Source organism: Strix uralensis, chromosome 13, assembly GCF_047716275.1.
Source record: "Strix uralensis isolate ZFMK-TIS-50842 chromosome 13, bStrUra1, whole genome shotgun sequence".
NCBI classification, from domain to species: domain Eukaryota; kingdom Metazoa; phylum Chordata; class Aves; order Strigiformes; family Strigidae; genus Strix; species Strix uralensis.
In genome coordinates this window covers 20,475,912-20,490,977 of record NC_133984.1, presented here as the reverse complement: position 1 = coordinate 20,490,977, position 15,066 = coordinate 20,475,912, and the positions used below count along the sequence as shown (strand labels likewise).

The 15,066-nt window shown below is 44.1% G+C and overlaps 1 protein-coding gene across 1 annotated transcript; it reads left to right on the top strand.

Annotated features, from left to right (window-relative positions):
* Positions 1-771: 771 nt before the first annotated feature.
* VMA21 (vacuolar ATPase assembly factor VMA21) lies at positions 772-7,488 on the top strand. Its single transcript, XM_074882425.1, has 3 exons — positions 772-902; positions 2,735-2,844; positions 4,332-7,488. Exons 1-3 carry the CDS (start codon positions 847-849, stop codon positions 4,472-4,474), a joined length of 309 nt encoding a protein of 102 aa, XP_074738526.1. The 5' UTR covers positions 772-846; the 3' UTR covers positions 4,475-7,488.
* Positions 7,489-15,066: the final 7,578 nt, after the last annotated feature.

The following is a 15,066-nucleotide window of genomic DNA, read 5'->3' as shown; positions in this document are numbered from 1 at the left end:
GCACAGAGATTGTAACACTCTGGTCTTCTGTTGAAAAGATGGGTTCAGCTCCATCCCTTGGCGAGTATTCAGGTAAAGTAGCATCAACAGGAATGTGAATTAATAGCTTAAACAGAGCAGCATCTTGGAAACACTTAGTGCTCAGCCAGGCTACTAGAGTGAAATCTGCCTGAGGCCTTGGTGTCTCATTTGCAGCACCTATTAGTTGCGTGAGGGGCTGTTTCTTTCTGGTTTTGACGAGAAATTCCATCTTTGCCTGGAGAAGGAATTTTGATTAACTTTAGTGCCCAGAGAACAGGAAACCTGTAAAAGAACAAACATCCCTCCTAACAGCACAACATAGAAAAGCCCTGTGGCTTTTCATTTGTAGTGTTTTGTACCACTAAGTTCATCAAAATGTCTCAGTAACATCTCAGTTTTTGGCTCCGAGACCACTGGCATTTGCTGGAAAGCCTTGACCTTCACCCAAGCCATTCGAGCATCGGCGCCTCTGACTGCAGTTCTGCCACGCACGGACACTTCCCATCTCCTCACGGAAGGCGCTCCTAAGCCGCACGGGTTGCGCTGCAGTTTCACGCCGGCGTGAGCCTGCGCGGGGTAGTTTTCCCCGTACGGAGACAGCACTGTCCGAACACAACTGGCTGCAGCCGAGGGCCGTCGCCCACCACCTCCCCGCGCCCTCAGGCCTGGCCGGGCGCGGCGCCCACCTCCCGTCCCTAGGCCGCGGCCGCCCCGCGGTTGCTATGGAGACGGCGGCTCTGCCGCCCTGCGCATGCGCCCGCCCGCCCCCCAGCGGGCTTCCGGCGGAGCGGGAGCCTGGGGAGAGCGGGGCGGTGAGGGGCGGCCATGGAGCGCTACGGCGAGGCGGCGCTGGGCGCGGTTCCTGCGCCCGACTTCAGGCAGTAAGTCGAATCGAGGGGAGGGGAGGGGAAGGGCCTGGCGACGGGAGGGACAGGCTCCCTGCGGGGTGGCGGGGCCTGGCGGTAGGCCGCAGCCTGGCCGGGGGAAGGGGTATCTGCTAGGCCGCGGCGAGCGGGATCGCGCCCGGTACCGGCAGCGTGGGGTGGTGCAGACCCCCGGAGGGCAACCGGGGATGGGTGTCTGCCCGTCCCGCACTGTTGGGGAGCCGGAGGGAGTAGAGGAGGCCCTGGGTTTGCCTTGGCCGCGCTGTGTAACCCTGGGCAACCCCGAAACCCGAGCGCGGAGGCTGGTTTGCAGTTAAAAGCTCCGTGTTAGGGCTGAGGTTATACACAAATATTTGGTTTTGCTGCTTAGGGAAGTGATGAAAATATGTCAGTGTAAGAAAATTATTTGTCAACAGTGCAGTGTTGAACTTTGGTAATAGCAGGAGGTCATCTTATTCTTCTATGGGTAGGTGTTAAATAGAGAATAGTTTCAAATTTCCATAGGGAAAGTTTGAATGGGGCTATGCTTTCTACCCCGACAGATCGTGAGACAAAGTAAAGGAAAAGTTTCCAAATGTCTTTTTTTTCCAAGCTACTGAATATGCTACCTAAATGTATGGCAGTACATGATCAACAAAAAGTGCTGTTGGCTTTAGTGGAAAAGCTGTGTGTGGCTGCATGTCACAGTCTTTTGATGACTGTCAGAACATGAGATTTATTTTTTTTTCCCACTTCCACTTATTTTTCCAAAGGCATGTCAAGGATAAAATGTGATTTCAAGCAATATACTATGGCACAAATGTGTCTTGATAGACCTTTTTGAAACTACGTATACAGAAATTGCTGTGGAGGTGCCTGGAAGTTTTAGGAATTATGTATCCCTGACTTGAATTGTTTTTTACGCATATTTGTGTTTCGAAGCCTTAAGGACACATGCCATTGAATTCGGTAGTCGCTGAAAGTCAAAGGGATATTGCTTGGCTTACATGTTTACTTCAGCATAACATAATGTAGTCAGCCAAGCAGAGTGAGTGAAAACTGGTGGAAGCACACACAAAAACAAGCTGTATGTGGTGTTTTGTAGATACAAAACCTGTTCCAGCAGATCAAGTTCAGGGAGACCTTATCAAGTGCATAATCCTTCATTGTGATTCTCTTGCTCAAGGTCTTCTAGCTTTAGGTCTGTGAATGCAAAAAGGTTATTAATGTTTTGGTGTATTGGCTCTGTGTTCTGATTATTGCTACGGTTATTCCAACTTAATCAGTGGAAACTGAGAAATTATTTCAAATAGAGGAACAATATCTAATAAAAAGGAACTTCACTTCCAACAGCAAGCTGTTAAAGTCATTCTGTGTACTTCCCTCTGTAACCTAGCCTGCAGGATTTGTCATTTTCCTACACTTGTAGTTATTTTTTTTTTTAAAAAAGGGAACTTGGCAAGTTTTAATGCACAGTACTGTCATATGACAAGTGCATATGTATCTAATATTAGATATTTAATAATTACTTGATAATATGCTGATACACTTATTAATGTAAACCCCCTATGTTGTTAATGCTTACAAAGCAATAACGGGGGAAAAAATCTGAAGACTGTTTTTAATCTTGTTTGTGAGCTTTCACTGGCAGAATCATTAGATCTTTTTGAATACCGTGATTTTTCTGTTGCAGCCGACAAATGCATACTCCAACTCTTTATCGCTTCCAAATGATATAGGTACTCAGTTATTGAAAAGTAATTGGCTTCTGTTTGGGACAAGTTCATGTCCTGTTTCAGGCATATATACTGTGACTTTCTTCTGTGTGTAACTTTTCTTATTTATTTCAGAAATGAGGGTTCATTAACATCAACTTTAAGAACACTTCTATTCTTCACAGCTCTAATGATTACATTACCCGTTGGGCTATATTTTTCATCAAAGGCTTATATATTTGAAGGTAATTCTGTTTCTGCCAATTAGCGTTACTGTTACAAAAAAGAGGAAAAGCACAATCCTCTAATAGCATCTTTGTTCTCCTTCCCATTTTGAATATTTGTTTCCTTATGCAAACTTAAGGCCTTGTACTGTCTAATTAGAACAGAAAATTATATAAATGGTTGATGCGTCCTTCCCTGCATTGTCATCTGCAATCTAATATTTGCTGTTTGCTGTACAATGGTTTAGCTAGTATACAGGCGCGTTGTTCTCCTTACCTAAAAGGGTATCTAACACCACCCTGCAGCAGACTTTTATCAGAATCATCAGGGATATGTTTCCTGCAGGTGTTGCAAACTAATTGTGTATTCAAGACAGAATAATGTTGTTTACTGGGTTTATTTCTTGCTTTGTAAAACCTACCTGCATTTGTAAGTGTAAACCAGTTAAGTCATACACCCAGTTTCAGATATTGAATGTGGTTGCTTGTAGAGCTTTCTTTTAATTAAAAAACAGCAAAAAAGCAGCTCTATCAAACTGCTAACAACCAGCCCCATTCTAGCCTTGATTCTGCAAGGCTTTGATACTTTTGTCCTGCAGCATTAGGAAGTTATCTCCTTCAAAAGCGGGGAGGAGGGAGGGAGAAAGAAGCTGTTTTTAAGAGCCGTTTGTGAATATATGAGTTGTTCCAAGATGATTCTCCTTTGGTGTGTACTGCTGTATGTCGTTCTGAAGGCTGAAGCTGAAAACTTGTTAAGTAAAATTCAAGATTCTTTTTAGCATTTTTTACTGGAGGTGTAGCAAACTCACCATTAACTTTGCTGTGTCAGTTAATGGCAAGATCTGTCAGCACTGATAGGACTGGGTTTGTGTTTGAAGGGTGGTGGTTTTGGTGTGGTGTCATGTGTGTGGTTTTGTTTCATTGTTTTCTGGGTTTGTTTTTTTTTTTTTTTGATGAATGAAGAGAAATGATATTTTGGTATTCAGTATTTAAGCCTTTATATTTAAAGGCTTATTTCATGTGAAATGCATTCATGTATCTTAACTGGTGAGGAATTATTGTTTTACGGTCTAAATATAGAAGGTAGAAGTCCTCTAAATTTAATTGTTGTTCTACCATTGTATCCTGTTGTAGCGGCAAATAAATTATATAATTATCCCCTCCACATTTTCCTGCCTGACAAAGAAATTACGCTTATGAAAAAAAGGATGTTTGGGTTAATTTGGTGCTGGAAGATAGTAACAGAAAAAGTGAATGTTCTAGAACATTCTGTTGGCAAGCTGTTGACTTTAAAACCAGGGTATTTTAATGTAAATATTGAACAACTGCAGTGTTGCTTTATTCCAGAAATAGTTTCAACGTCTGTAATTGTCATGGTGAATTCTTTCCTATGAATCTTTCTGAGCTCAGTCTTTTGATGAATATAACTTTGGCCTATAAGAAGAATTCTGGTTTGCCATTTCAGTGTTCCTAATAACTAATACTCTTTACTTTCTTTATTTTCTCAGGTACCTTAGGAATGTCCGACAGAGACAGCTATTTTTATGCTGCCATAGTTGCTGTAGTTACTGTTCACGTGGTACTTGCTCTCTTTGTATATGTAGCGTGGAATGAGGGTTCTCGACAGTGGCGGGAAGGCAAACAGGACTAGAACGAAGATCACCGTCATCTGATGCCTACAGACTGTAAATCAAATTTTTGTGAGCTGAAGGAAAAGTGTTCTTCAAAATGTATAATACACATGTACAAAGATGAGGCTGATGCTTCAACTCTGCTTAGGAAATAAGACTTGTGCTCATCTTGAACGTGTACCAGTGTTTTCTCTAATGCTGATGGAGGTTGTTCTTTAGCCAGCCTCTACTAGGTCGAGCTGAGGAGGTCTTCACATGGAATTAGAATGAAATAATAACATATGTTTGAAAAAATCGTGTAGCTATTTTTGCCGTTCCTAGTATTTTTCTGGCTTGCTCTGAAAATAATATTGGCATGAAGCAAGCATTACATTTTTGAGTAATTAAACTGCTAGTTAAAAAAGCTACATTATTCCCTATCCAACTACAGAGGAAAAGCTGGGATTTCACTTTGCTGTGGATAGTTTCCAGATTTATGGGTATTGTGGTTTAACCCCAGCCAGAACTAAGCCCCACACAGCCGCTTGCTCACTCTCCTCTTGGCATGGGAGAGAGAATTGGAAGGGTAGAAGTGAGAAGACTCGTGGGTTGAGATAAAGACAGTTTAACAGGTAAAGCAAAAGCCGCGCACACAAGCAAAGCAAACCAAGGAATCCGTTCACCCCTTGCCATGGGCAGGCAGGTGCTCGGCCATCCCCAGGGAAGCAGGGCTCCACGGTGGCTTGGGGAGACAAACGCCGTCACTCCCAGCGTCCCCCCTTCCCCCTTCTTCCCCCAGCTCTATATGCTGAGCATGACGCCACATGGCCTGGGATGTCCCTGGGGTCAGTTGGGGTCAGCTGTCCCCGCTGTGCCCCCTCCCAGCTCCTTGTGCACCCCCAGCCTCCTCGCTGGTGGGGTGGGGTGAGGAGCAGAAAAGGCCTTGACTCTGTGTCAGCGCTGCCCAGCGGTAACGAAAACATTCCTGTGCTATCAGGCCTGTTTCCAGCACAAACCCAAACCACAGCCCTATACTGGCTACTGTGAAGAAAATTAACTCTTTCCCAGCCAAAACCAGCACAGTAGGACAGTCATAAATAATGTATTTCTGAGTTTATAAGTAATTGCAAAATAGAATTGGTTAGAAACTCAGGTGATGTCTCTCTAACATGAAATACAAAGGGTTTTTTTGTTTTCGAATGTAATCTTTTATTACAGTGTAAAATGCAATCTTCAGTTTCCTTTTGGGAGGATTGTTGTATTACTGCCTTGCTCATCTTTCCACTTTTCTACAGTTAATCCTGATGATGCAAAGGAAATGGCATAGCATGTTTTTTTAGATGTCTTTACATTTATGTATCTCCTTGATAATTGCTAAAGGATATAGTTGGTTTCCTGCAGTAATATCAGTAACAGCCATGGCTAGTAGAGGAATGAGCAAGAGAAGACAAGCTGTAGCCATCCTCAGATGTCCTTTATGAAGCAAACACGAATGATCACATGGAAAATTTGCTTCTCTTCATAAATATGAACTTGTACACTGTGAAATGATACAATATGTTGATTGTTTTCTTTTTTCCTTGGTTGTGTGTAGAAACTTGCTGTAGCCAAACTACAGTGACATTTTTGTGTTGTAGGATGACCTGAATTTCATTGCACTGTTGTGCTGTTGTTAGCAAGCTTTTTAGTCTCTAGATAAAGCATTTTCCTAAGGTTCCAGCAATGCATAGAACTTTCCTAATGCTGATGATTGCTCTTAAGCTGTTGTTCTTGAGGTGGTTCTGTTAATTTGAGTTTTCCTGTTTCCTGTATTAGTTGAGCCTTTTTAGAAAGTGTTTTGCTTAATATAGGGCTTGGAATGGTTTTGGTGCTGCATTTGTCCATGGTAAAACTTATCCATGAAGGAGACAAAAATCGATTATCCATGCCCAGTGGCTTAAGGAATGTGTTCCCAGGTCTCATTCCTCTCATCTCCACCCTGGTCCCAGGTGTGCACAGGCATATATACCATGTCACACTAATGCAAATCAGTTTTTGCATTTTGTTTCTGAAATGTTAACTTTTCTCCTCCAGAAGCCCATTGTCAGGTTGCTGCCAGCAAGCTGGAGAACGGTCTCATAGTACTTGAAATACAAATTTAGTTTGTACGTTGGCATATTGGCTTTCTGTTCTCCAGTCTATGAACTGTACATTGTGGAACAAATACTGCCTTTTAATAAAGAACTACCCTGCAATACAAGATCCAGTAAACAAGCATGTGTGCTGAACAGTTTTTGGATAATCTCTTTAATATTGCTCATGTATAGCACATCTTACAACAAAGAGATCAGCTATAGCACTGTGCAGTGGCTTTTTTTTTTTTTTTTACTCCATTTGTAGTGGAGAATAAATGGACAAAGCTGTCATGCTTTACTACCTGGGTCTTGTGCTGTATCTATTTTATATTTCATGTACCAGAATCCCTAGACGCTAAATTAATTTCCTGGGAATAACAGGGAAATAATTGGTCATTATAATCCTTTAGTTATGAAAATCTGAAAAGTTTGACCTGTGCTATAAGTATAGGCACTATAATGTCTCAGCATTTGGGGGTAATGAGCTGAGCTTTAATCCATCCACTGGAACATCTTTGAAGATAATGCTTTGATCCACAATTGTATTCTTGAGCAAAGAGGTGAGTTTCTGCACATTAACAGCCATATACTGGGGTTTGTGTTGCCTGTGCTTGGGAGTTGAAACAACCACTCAGGTAAATGGTGCAATAAAAAGTCAAGCAGTAGAATTACACCATGACTAGGGAGCTCCAAGAACAGAAACTGCAGCCATACAATGTAGAGTGTACATGGAGTAGATACCCTGCTGGGGCTCCTGTTGTGCTTTACCAATACTGAGGTTTGTTATATTTCAAGAGCTTTATTGTGGTCTCTTTAGGTTGAGTGTTTCCATTCATGTATCTGATGTTCCTGTTGATGTCAAAGCTAATTTTCATGTCAATTTTTTGTTTAATGACCATTGTGATTCTTTTAGAGTTTAAATAATACTGTACTGTATCAGGTTTGCTTGGCAAGGTTTTGGTAGTGGGGGGCTACAGGGGTGCCTTCTCTGAGAAGCTGCCAGAAGCTTCCCTGTGTCCAACAGAGCCAATGCCAGCTGGCTCCAAGATGGACCTGCTGCTGGCCAAGGCCAAGCCCATCAGTGATGGTGGTAGCAACTCTGGGATAACAGATTTAAGAAGAGGGGAAAACTGCTGGGCAACAGCAGCTGGGAGAGAGGAGTGAGAATATGTGAAACAACCCTGCAGAGCCCAAGTGAGTGAAGGAGGAGGGGAAGAGGTGCTCCAGGTGTTGGAGCAGAGGTTCCCCTGCAGGCCGGGGAGGTTAACGGGGGTGCAGTCTGTTCCCCACCCCAGCAGTGGAGACCCACACTGGGGCAGTTTGTGAAGAGCTGCAGCCCGTGTGTGGGAAGGACTCAGGTTGGAGAAGTTCCTGGAGGGAGCGACCCCACGCTGGAGCAGGGGAAGAGTGTGAGGAGTCCTCCCGCTGAGGAGGGAGGAGCGGCAGAGACAGCGGGTGATGAACTGACCACAGCCCCCATTGCTCATCCCCCTGTGCTGCTGGGGGGGAGGAGGGAGAGAAATCAGGAGTGAAGTTGAGGCTGGGAAGAAGGGAGGGGTGGGTGGGAGGTGTGTTAAGATTTAGTTTTTATTGCTTATTACCCTGTGCTAATTTGATTGGTAGTAAATTAAAATTAATTTCCACAAGTCAAGTCTGGTTTGCCCGTGATGGTAATTGCTGAGTGATCTCCCTGTCAAGCCTTTCATTATATTCTCCCCTGTGCAGCTGAGGAGGGGAGTGGGAGCAGCTTTGGTGGGCACCTGATGTCCAGCCAAGGTCAGCCCACCACATGTACAAATAGGGAAAATGACAAAAATCGTGGAGAGATCAATATTATTGTTGCTTTGATTTTTATTTTCTATAAAATGGTGATGTAAAATTTTTAATGGTATAGTACTTTGAAGTGGTACTGTTTGTTCATTTAATTACTAGGAATGGATTTGAGACAATTGTTTAAAAGGCAAAATTGGGAAAACTTGGTCTGCATAAGCCATTCAGTAATCCAACCTTGCCTCTCACTTAGTGGCCCGTCGTGTGTTTGTATAGGTTGGCAATCGGGCAGTTCAGCTAAGGCAAGCAATTGTACCTAGAAGTGAGCAAGGATCTCGAGACTGAGATCGTAGCAGAAATTTTCTGGAATGTTTTCCAAGACTATAAATAGTAAAGGCAGTGGGGGGAATTGAGGAGTGAAAAATCAGTGACTTCTCAAAATCAGTTTATTTCTATTCTTCTGTACTTCTCACCTCTGTTTTTTTTTTCAAATGCCTGCAGAACCCTGTGGTGGGTGCCCAGCCTATGAAAGGTGATCAGCTCTGGTTTGTGGTTAGGGATGCCTGACTTCAGTCATTTATTAACTGCTAGCACTGAGTAGGAAGTCTCCAGAGGAAATGGTGATGTTGGTGATCATGTTGTTAACGGGAATTGTTTATCATACCCTAACATTGATTAATGTACATGAACTTTCAACAGTCTTTACAGTGTATTTGAAACAAAACAAAATACTACCTACCTGGGTTTTGCTATGTAAAAGAGGGCCTAGTAATACCTCTTATTTAACATTAAAAAACAAAAAAACCAAACCAACCGCCCTAAAACCCCAACCTCCTGTGTAATTTTCACAGTGATGGTTGTTGGACACTATCAAACTGATAGGAGGTTAAAGGATATAATGTTGGCATGCTGCTAATGCGCGTGACAAACTAGAGGGCAGGCTTTTCTACCCGATCGCTGTGATGGGAGGGGAAGTTGTGGTGCTGACTGAAAAACTACGTTGGCTTTTAGTGCATTGGTGAACAGTAAAATGTTTGATGTTACTGCAGTTTTGATGGTTTCAGACTGCTGCACAGTTCTTGTAGTTAAATCAGCTGTGCTGCAGCCTCTGATAGCCCACACAGTTGGACAGGGTGTGCTCAAAGCCTCCAGGCAGGGGTATTGTTGGTAATAGTTCAGATGAGTAAGAGATGGGAAAGGAGAGGGCCCTCAAAACAATGAACTAAGCCACACATGTATTATTATTACAAAATAACATAATATGGGCATGACTGAAATTGAGGTAGGCTGCAGCCCAAGGGACAAGAGGAGGAAGGGGTCCAGTGAAGCAAAAGAGTGACTTGAGGTGGTGGGGTAGAGATGGGGCAGGGTGAGGGCTGAAATGTGCTGGCACAGCTTGGTATATGATGACTGAGGCACCATATGTTTTTGTTCAGAAGTGTTTATTCCGCTGTTCTCCAGGGGATTATGCAAAGCCGTTGATCTGAAATATTAAATGTAAATCATACAAAATAGCAAGCCAATTCCATTTTTAACTTCCAATTAAAGTTGTTCGTAGGTTGAGAGCTTTGCAGTGTGTGATCTGGGACACATTTATTCAGCTTTGTCTTGTACAAACTAGTATTGTTACTGGCTCTGAGTCATCTCTTAGGGCAGGGTCAAGCCCTTGGAGTATAATTATTTCTTTAAAAATACCAAAGAGCGACTGCCACTCTAATGTTTCATTAGCTCTAATCAACTGTCAGTTTAAGGGAGACACACAACCTTTTTGTTTCAAGTTCACAGGAAGCAGTACTTGCTGTTTCCCTGCAAGGGGAAGCTCTCTTGTGCTTGAACGGGGCTTGCAACAAGGAAATACTGTGTAGTTTGGGGCCCCCACAGTCACTCTCTTATCTAAAGACATGCTACTGTCTGAATGTCTGAGATACAGCTTGAATCTCTTTGTCAGGAGGACTGAATCACAATGTTGTGTAACAATGCTGAGGTATAGTTTAAGACGAGAGACAGAAGTAAAGTCTTGGGACTTGAGTGCTGTTTGAACCTAAAATGGCAAGAATAAGTATGGGGGAAGTGAATGGTGATTTCTGTAGAAAGCAGCTTTTTTAGGTGCTGGTCTTCCAGTTTGCATTCTGAAACCAAGAGACAGAGCCAGTGGTGGTCCTGTTTCTGAAGGCAGGGGTACTGACTGGGAAGGTTTGTGGTGAAGGATCATGAGGGAGAAGAGCTTAGAAAGTCCAGCAGTTAACTTGGTGACTTCCCAGCTGAATGCCTGGGACTGAGTTTTCTTGCTTTGCTGTCATGTTTTACAGTCATCTTTGTCCTACTGGCTCTGGATGGCACATTCCTGCCGAGATGATTCCCTGTGGGTGCCCAGTGTTTCTAGGAGTGATCAGGTGCTTACTTGCAACTCTGCTTTTACAATAGCACAAACCGCTTATAGGCCTGGAAAAAAGCTGTTGGTGCTTATAGTTGGCACATGACACAGTGTGGTTTAATAGTTTTAGTGTAAATGGGCCAGAGTGTAGGCACAGGAGGTTTGTTATTAATTAAAATGGTTTTTAATTGAAGAATGATTTATGAGTGAGAGTAACGGCAGTCAGAGTTAAAGAACAAAACCTGCTGTGGGCGTGGGCCCGTGCTGCAGGCCCCACTGAGGAGCTGTTTAATACCTTCGCAGTTTTTCATCCTCAAGATGCAGAGTTTCTCTTAAATTGCTTAACTCAATAATATGGCTTTGCTGATGTTGGAGAGCAACTGGAAGTACCAAAGTTTAGCTCCACAGCTGGAATGCTTCATACAGCTCATTTCAAGGGAATGGTGGTTTTGTGTCTGATAGAGAAGACAGAAGAACCCACTTTGCTCTCAAACCTGGTCGCAGTTTGAGCCCTTTCCTAGAACAAATTCCTATAGAATTAGCAAGTGTTGGATTATTCTTAATTTGAAGCATTATGATAGAGCAGTTACCTTTAGAATCATAGAATGCTTTGGGTTGGAAGGGACCTTAAAGATCCAACCCCCCTGCCATGGGCAGGGACACCTTCCACTAGCCCAGGTTGCCCAAAGCCCCGTCCAACCTGGCCTTGAACACTTCCAGGGAGGGGGCAGCCACAGCTTCTCTGGGCAACCTGTGCCACTGTGTCACCACCCTCACAAGGAAGAATTTCTTCCTTATATCTAATCTAAATCTCCCCCTTTTGTTTTAAAGCCATTACCCCTCATCCTATCCCTGCACCCCCTGATCAAGAGCCCCTCCTCCCTTTCTTGTAGCCCCTTTAAGTACTGGGAGGCCACTATAAGGTCTCCCTGGAGCCTTCTCTTCTCCAGGCTGAACACCCCCAACTGTCTCAGCCTGTCCTTATAAGGGAGGTGCTCCAGCCCCCTGATCATCTTTGTGGTCTTCTCTGGACCCGCTCAACAACACCAGTCCCAATACCGACCCCTGAGGAACACCACTTGGTCTCCACTTAGACATTGACCTGTTGACAGCAACTCTTTGCAACCATCCAGCCAATTCCTTATCCACTGAGTGGTCCATCCATCAAATCCATGTCTCTCCAATTTAGAGACAAGGATGTTGTGCAGGACAGTGTCAAAAGCTTTGCACAAGTCCAGGTAGGTGATGGCAGTTGCGCTTCCCTTATCCACCAATGCTGTAATCCCATCGTAGAAGGCCACCAAATTCGTCAGGCACAGTTTGCCCTTAGTGAAGCCATGTTGGCTGTCACCAGTAACCTCCTTATTTCTCGCATGCTCTAGCATAGTTTCCAAGAGAATCTGCTCCATGATCTTGCCAGGCACAGAGGTGAGACTGACCAGCCTGTAGTTCCCCAAGTCTTCCTTTTTTCTCTTTTTAAAAACCGGGGTTATGTTTCCCCTTTTCCAGTCACCAGACTGCCACGACTTCTCAAATATGATGGATAGTGGCTGAGCCACTTCATCCACCAGTTCCCTCAGGACCTGCGGATGCATCTCACCAGGTCCCATGGACTTGTGTATCTTCAGATTCCTTAGATGGTCTCAAAACTGATCTTCTTCTACAGTGGGCAGTTCTTCATTCTCCCAGTCTCTGTTTATGCCTTCTGTGTCTTGGGCAGTGTGGCTGGAGCCCTTGCTGGTGAAGACTGAGGCAAAAAAGTCATTGAGTACCTCAGCCTTCTCCATGTCCCAGGTAACCAGGTCTCCTGTTTCCTTCCAGAGAGTGCCCACATTTTCTCTAGTCCTCCTTTTATCACTGATGTACATATAGAAGCTTTTCTTGCTGCCTTTGACATCCCTGACCAGATTTAATTCTATCAGGGCTTTGGCCTTCCCAACCTGATCCCTGGCTGCTCAGAGTTTCTCTGTATTCCTCCCAGGCTGCGTGTCCTTGCTTCCACCCTCTGTAGGCTTCCTTTTTGTGTCTGAGTTTGTCCAGGAGCTCCTTGTTCATCTGTGGAGGCCTCCTGGCATTCTTACCTGACTTCCTCTTTGTTGGGATGCATTGTTCCTGAGCTTGAAGGAGGTGATCCCTGAATATTAACCAGCTTTCTTGGGCCCCTCTTCCCTCCAGGGCTTTATCCTTGTGCTACTCCACCAAGCAGATCCCTGAAGAGGCCTAAGTCTGCTGTCCTGAAGTCCAGGGTAGCGAATTTGCTGTGCACCCTCCTTGCCTCCTTGAGGATCTTGAACTCCACCATTTCATGGTCACTGCAGCCAAGGCTGCCCTTAGGCTTCACACTCCCCACCAGCCCCAGCTTGTTGGTGAGAACAAGGTCCAGCACAGCACCTCTCCTTGTTGGGTCCTCTATCATTTGAAGAAGGAAGTTATCATCAGTGCCTTCCAAGAACCTGGATTGCTTGTGCCCTGCTGTGTTGTCCCTCCAGCAGATATTGGGGTGGTTGAAGTCGCCCATGAGGACCAGGGCTTGTGACTGTGAGGCTGCTCCTATCTGTCTACAGAGGGCCTCATATGCTCAGGTTTTCTGGTCAGGTGGCCAGTAGCAGACCCCCACTATAACATCACCTGTCCCTGCTCTCTCTCTAATCCTGACCCATAAACTCTTGATTGGCTCCTCATCCATCTCCAGGCGGAGCTCCAGGCACTCCAGCTGGTTGTTGCCGTAGAGGGCATCCCCCCCTCCCTGTCTCCCCTGCCTGTTCTTCCTGAAGAGCCTGTATCCATCCATTCCAACACTCCAGTCACAGGAGCCATCCCACCATGACTCCATGATGCCAGTAAGATCGTAACCCTACAGGTGTTTACATGTCTCTAGTTCCTCTTGTTTATTCCCCATGCTACGTGCGTTTGCATAGAGGCAATTAAGTTGGCCCCTGATGAAGCTGACTCTCTGGCTGGAATTTGTGTTGCTCTTCAGGTGCTCTCCTGCTGACCTGTGGTCAGAACCTTGTGTTATGTCTTCAAGACAGCATTTTTTTCTCACAGTGTAAAGTATGCCCTTACCAAACAATCCAAAGCAAAGGTAATTGTGTTGATTTGGGTGTTTGAACTGTTTCGATGACTGTTTGTGTGTTAGGTGCAGCTAGCTGTGTTTAAATGCAGAGTGGCTGTAGCTCATCATCCGTGGGTTTAGCCCAACATCCCTGAGACTTGCTGGGTGGATTTCAAATTCTGTGTGCTGCGTGTCCTCTGTTTGCCTTAATGCGTAGTGGCTTCAACAGGGTTATTAGAAATAATCTTGAATAGCAGCTGTTTCACAGCTCCCAGTTTTACGAAGTGAAATTTGGATCTTTACTTGGTTTTTATGTTTGAAATAAAATTACAATGGCACCTCTCTTATGGTAATGACTGATCTGTTACGTTAAGCCAGTTCCTTTATTTCTAGCTAGCATTTATTTCTAACCCATTATACTTCTGCAAGCAGCAGCAAGTTCCTCACTTTTTAACACTTCTCCCACTTTACCTCTCCTAGCTATTTGTCAAGTGTTTTCGATGGGAGCAAGTATTTTCTATAGTGTGACATCTGTTGTGATCCCTAGTTAAGATTACATTGAGCTTTGGAGGGAGAGATGAGGTTTTTATACCACTTGGGGATTGTGCTTTCCTGCCCATGAATTTTTCAGAATTGTTAGTGCTATCAGCTCTGATATTTAAGGCATGAAAACAGTAAGAAGTAAGAAAAGTTTCCAATTTTATAAACAGCTATTTGTCATGGGCCTTGAGAGAGGTAATTAACAATCCTAAAATAATAGTGCATTTCTGTTATATGCTTATTAGATTCAAAGTAGTCCAACTCTGTGTTCAAATGTAGTTTTATTTTAGCATATTACAAAACTTAAGAACATTTAAGTATACTGAGTAGCACTGTCAGTGTGATCCAGGCTGCTTTCACTTTTCGGGCTCTGAAAGAAAACTACGTGAGCCTTTTGTTAAGGAAATGTTAGTGAGCGCCTGGGAGTGTGTGGTGCGGCTCTTCAAGAAGCCTGCCCATGCCGGAAAGCCATGTTTGCATTATATCAACCTATGCAAGGGATTAATCTGGAAGCAGAGCTGAGTGGCTTGTGAACTTTCTACCTCAGGTCAGCTGTGCTCTAGCTGCGTGGTCCAAATTGCTATTTGATGGGATAAACAACTTTTGTGTGCTTTTTATGGACTTTGTTCAAAGAGCAAACAGGTAATTCTTCACAGCAGGTAATTCTGCACAGCACCACAACTAATTTGCTACAGTTTTACTCCGTTAAAGATGGAGCAATGCAATAACATAGTTGATTACATAAGCACAAGTTTGGTTGATCACATCTGTATGGGGATG

Coding starts and splice junctions, on each gene's coding strand:
- VMA21 (XM_074882425.1), top strand. CDS start 847: ATGGAGCGCTACGGCGAGGCGGCGCTGGGCGCGGTTCCTGCGCCCGAC. Junction 903..2,734: donor CCTGCGCCCGACTTCAGGCA/GTAAGTCGAATC, acceptor TATTTATTTCAG/AAATGAGGGTTCATTAACAT. Junction 2,845..4,331: donor AAAGGCTTATATATTTGAAG/GTAATTCTGTTT, acceptor TTATTTTCTCAG/GTACCTTAGGAATGTCCGAC.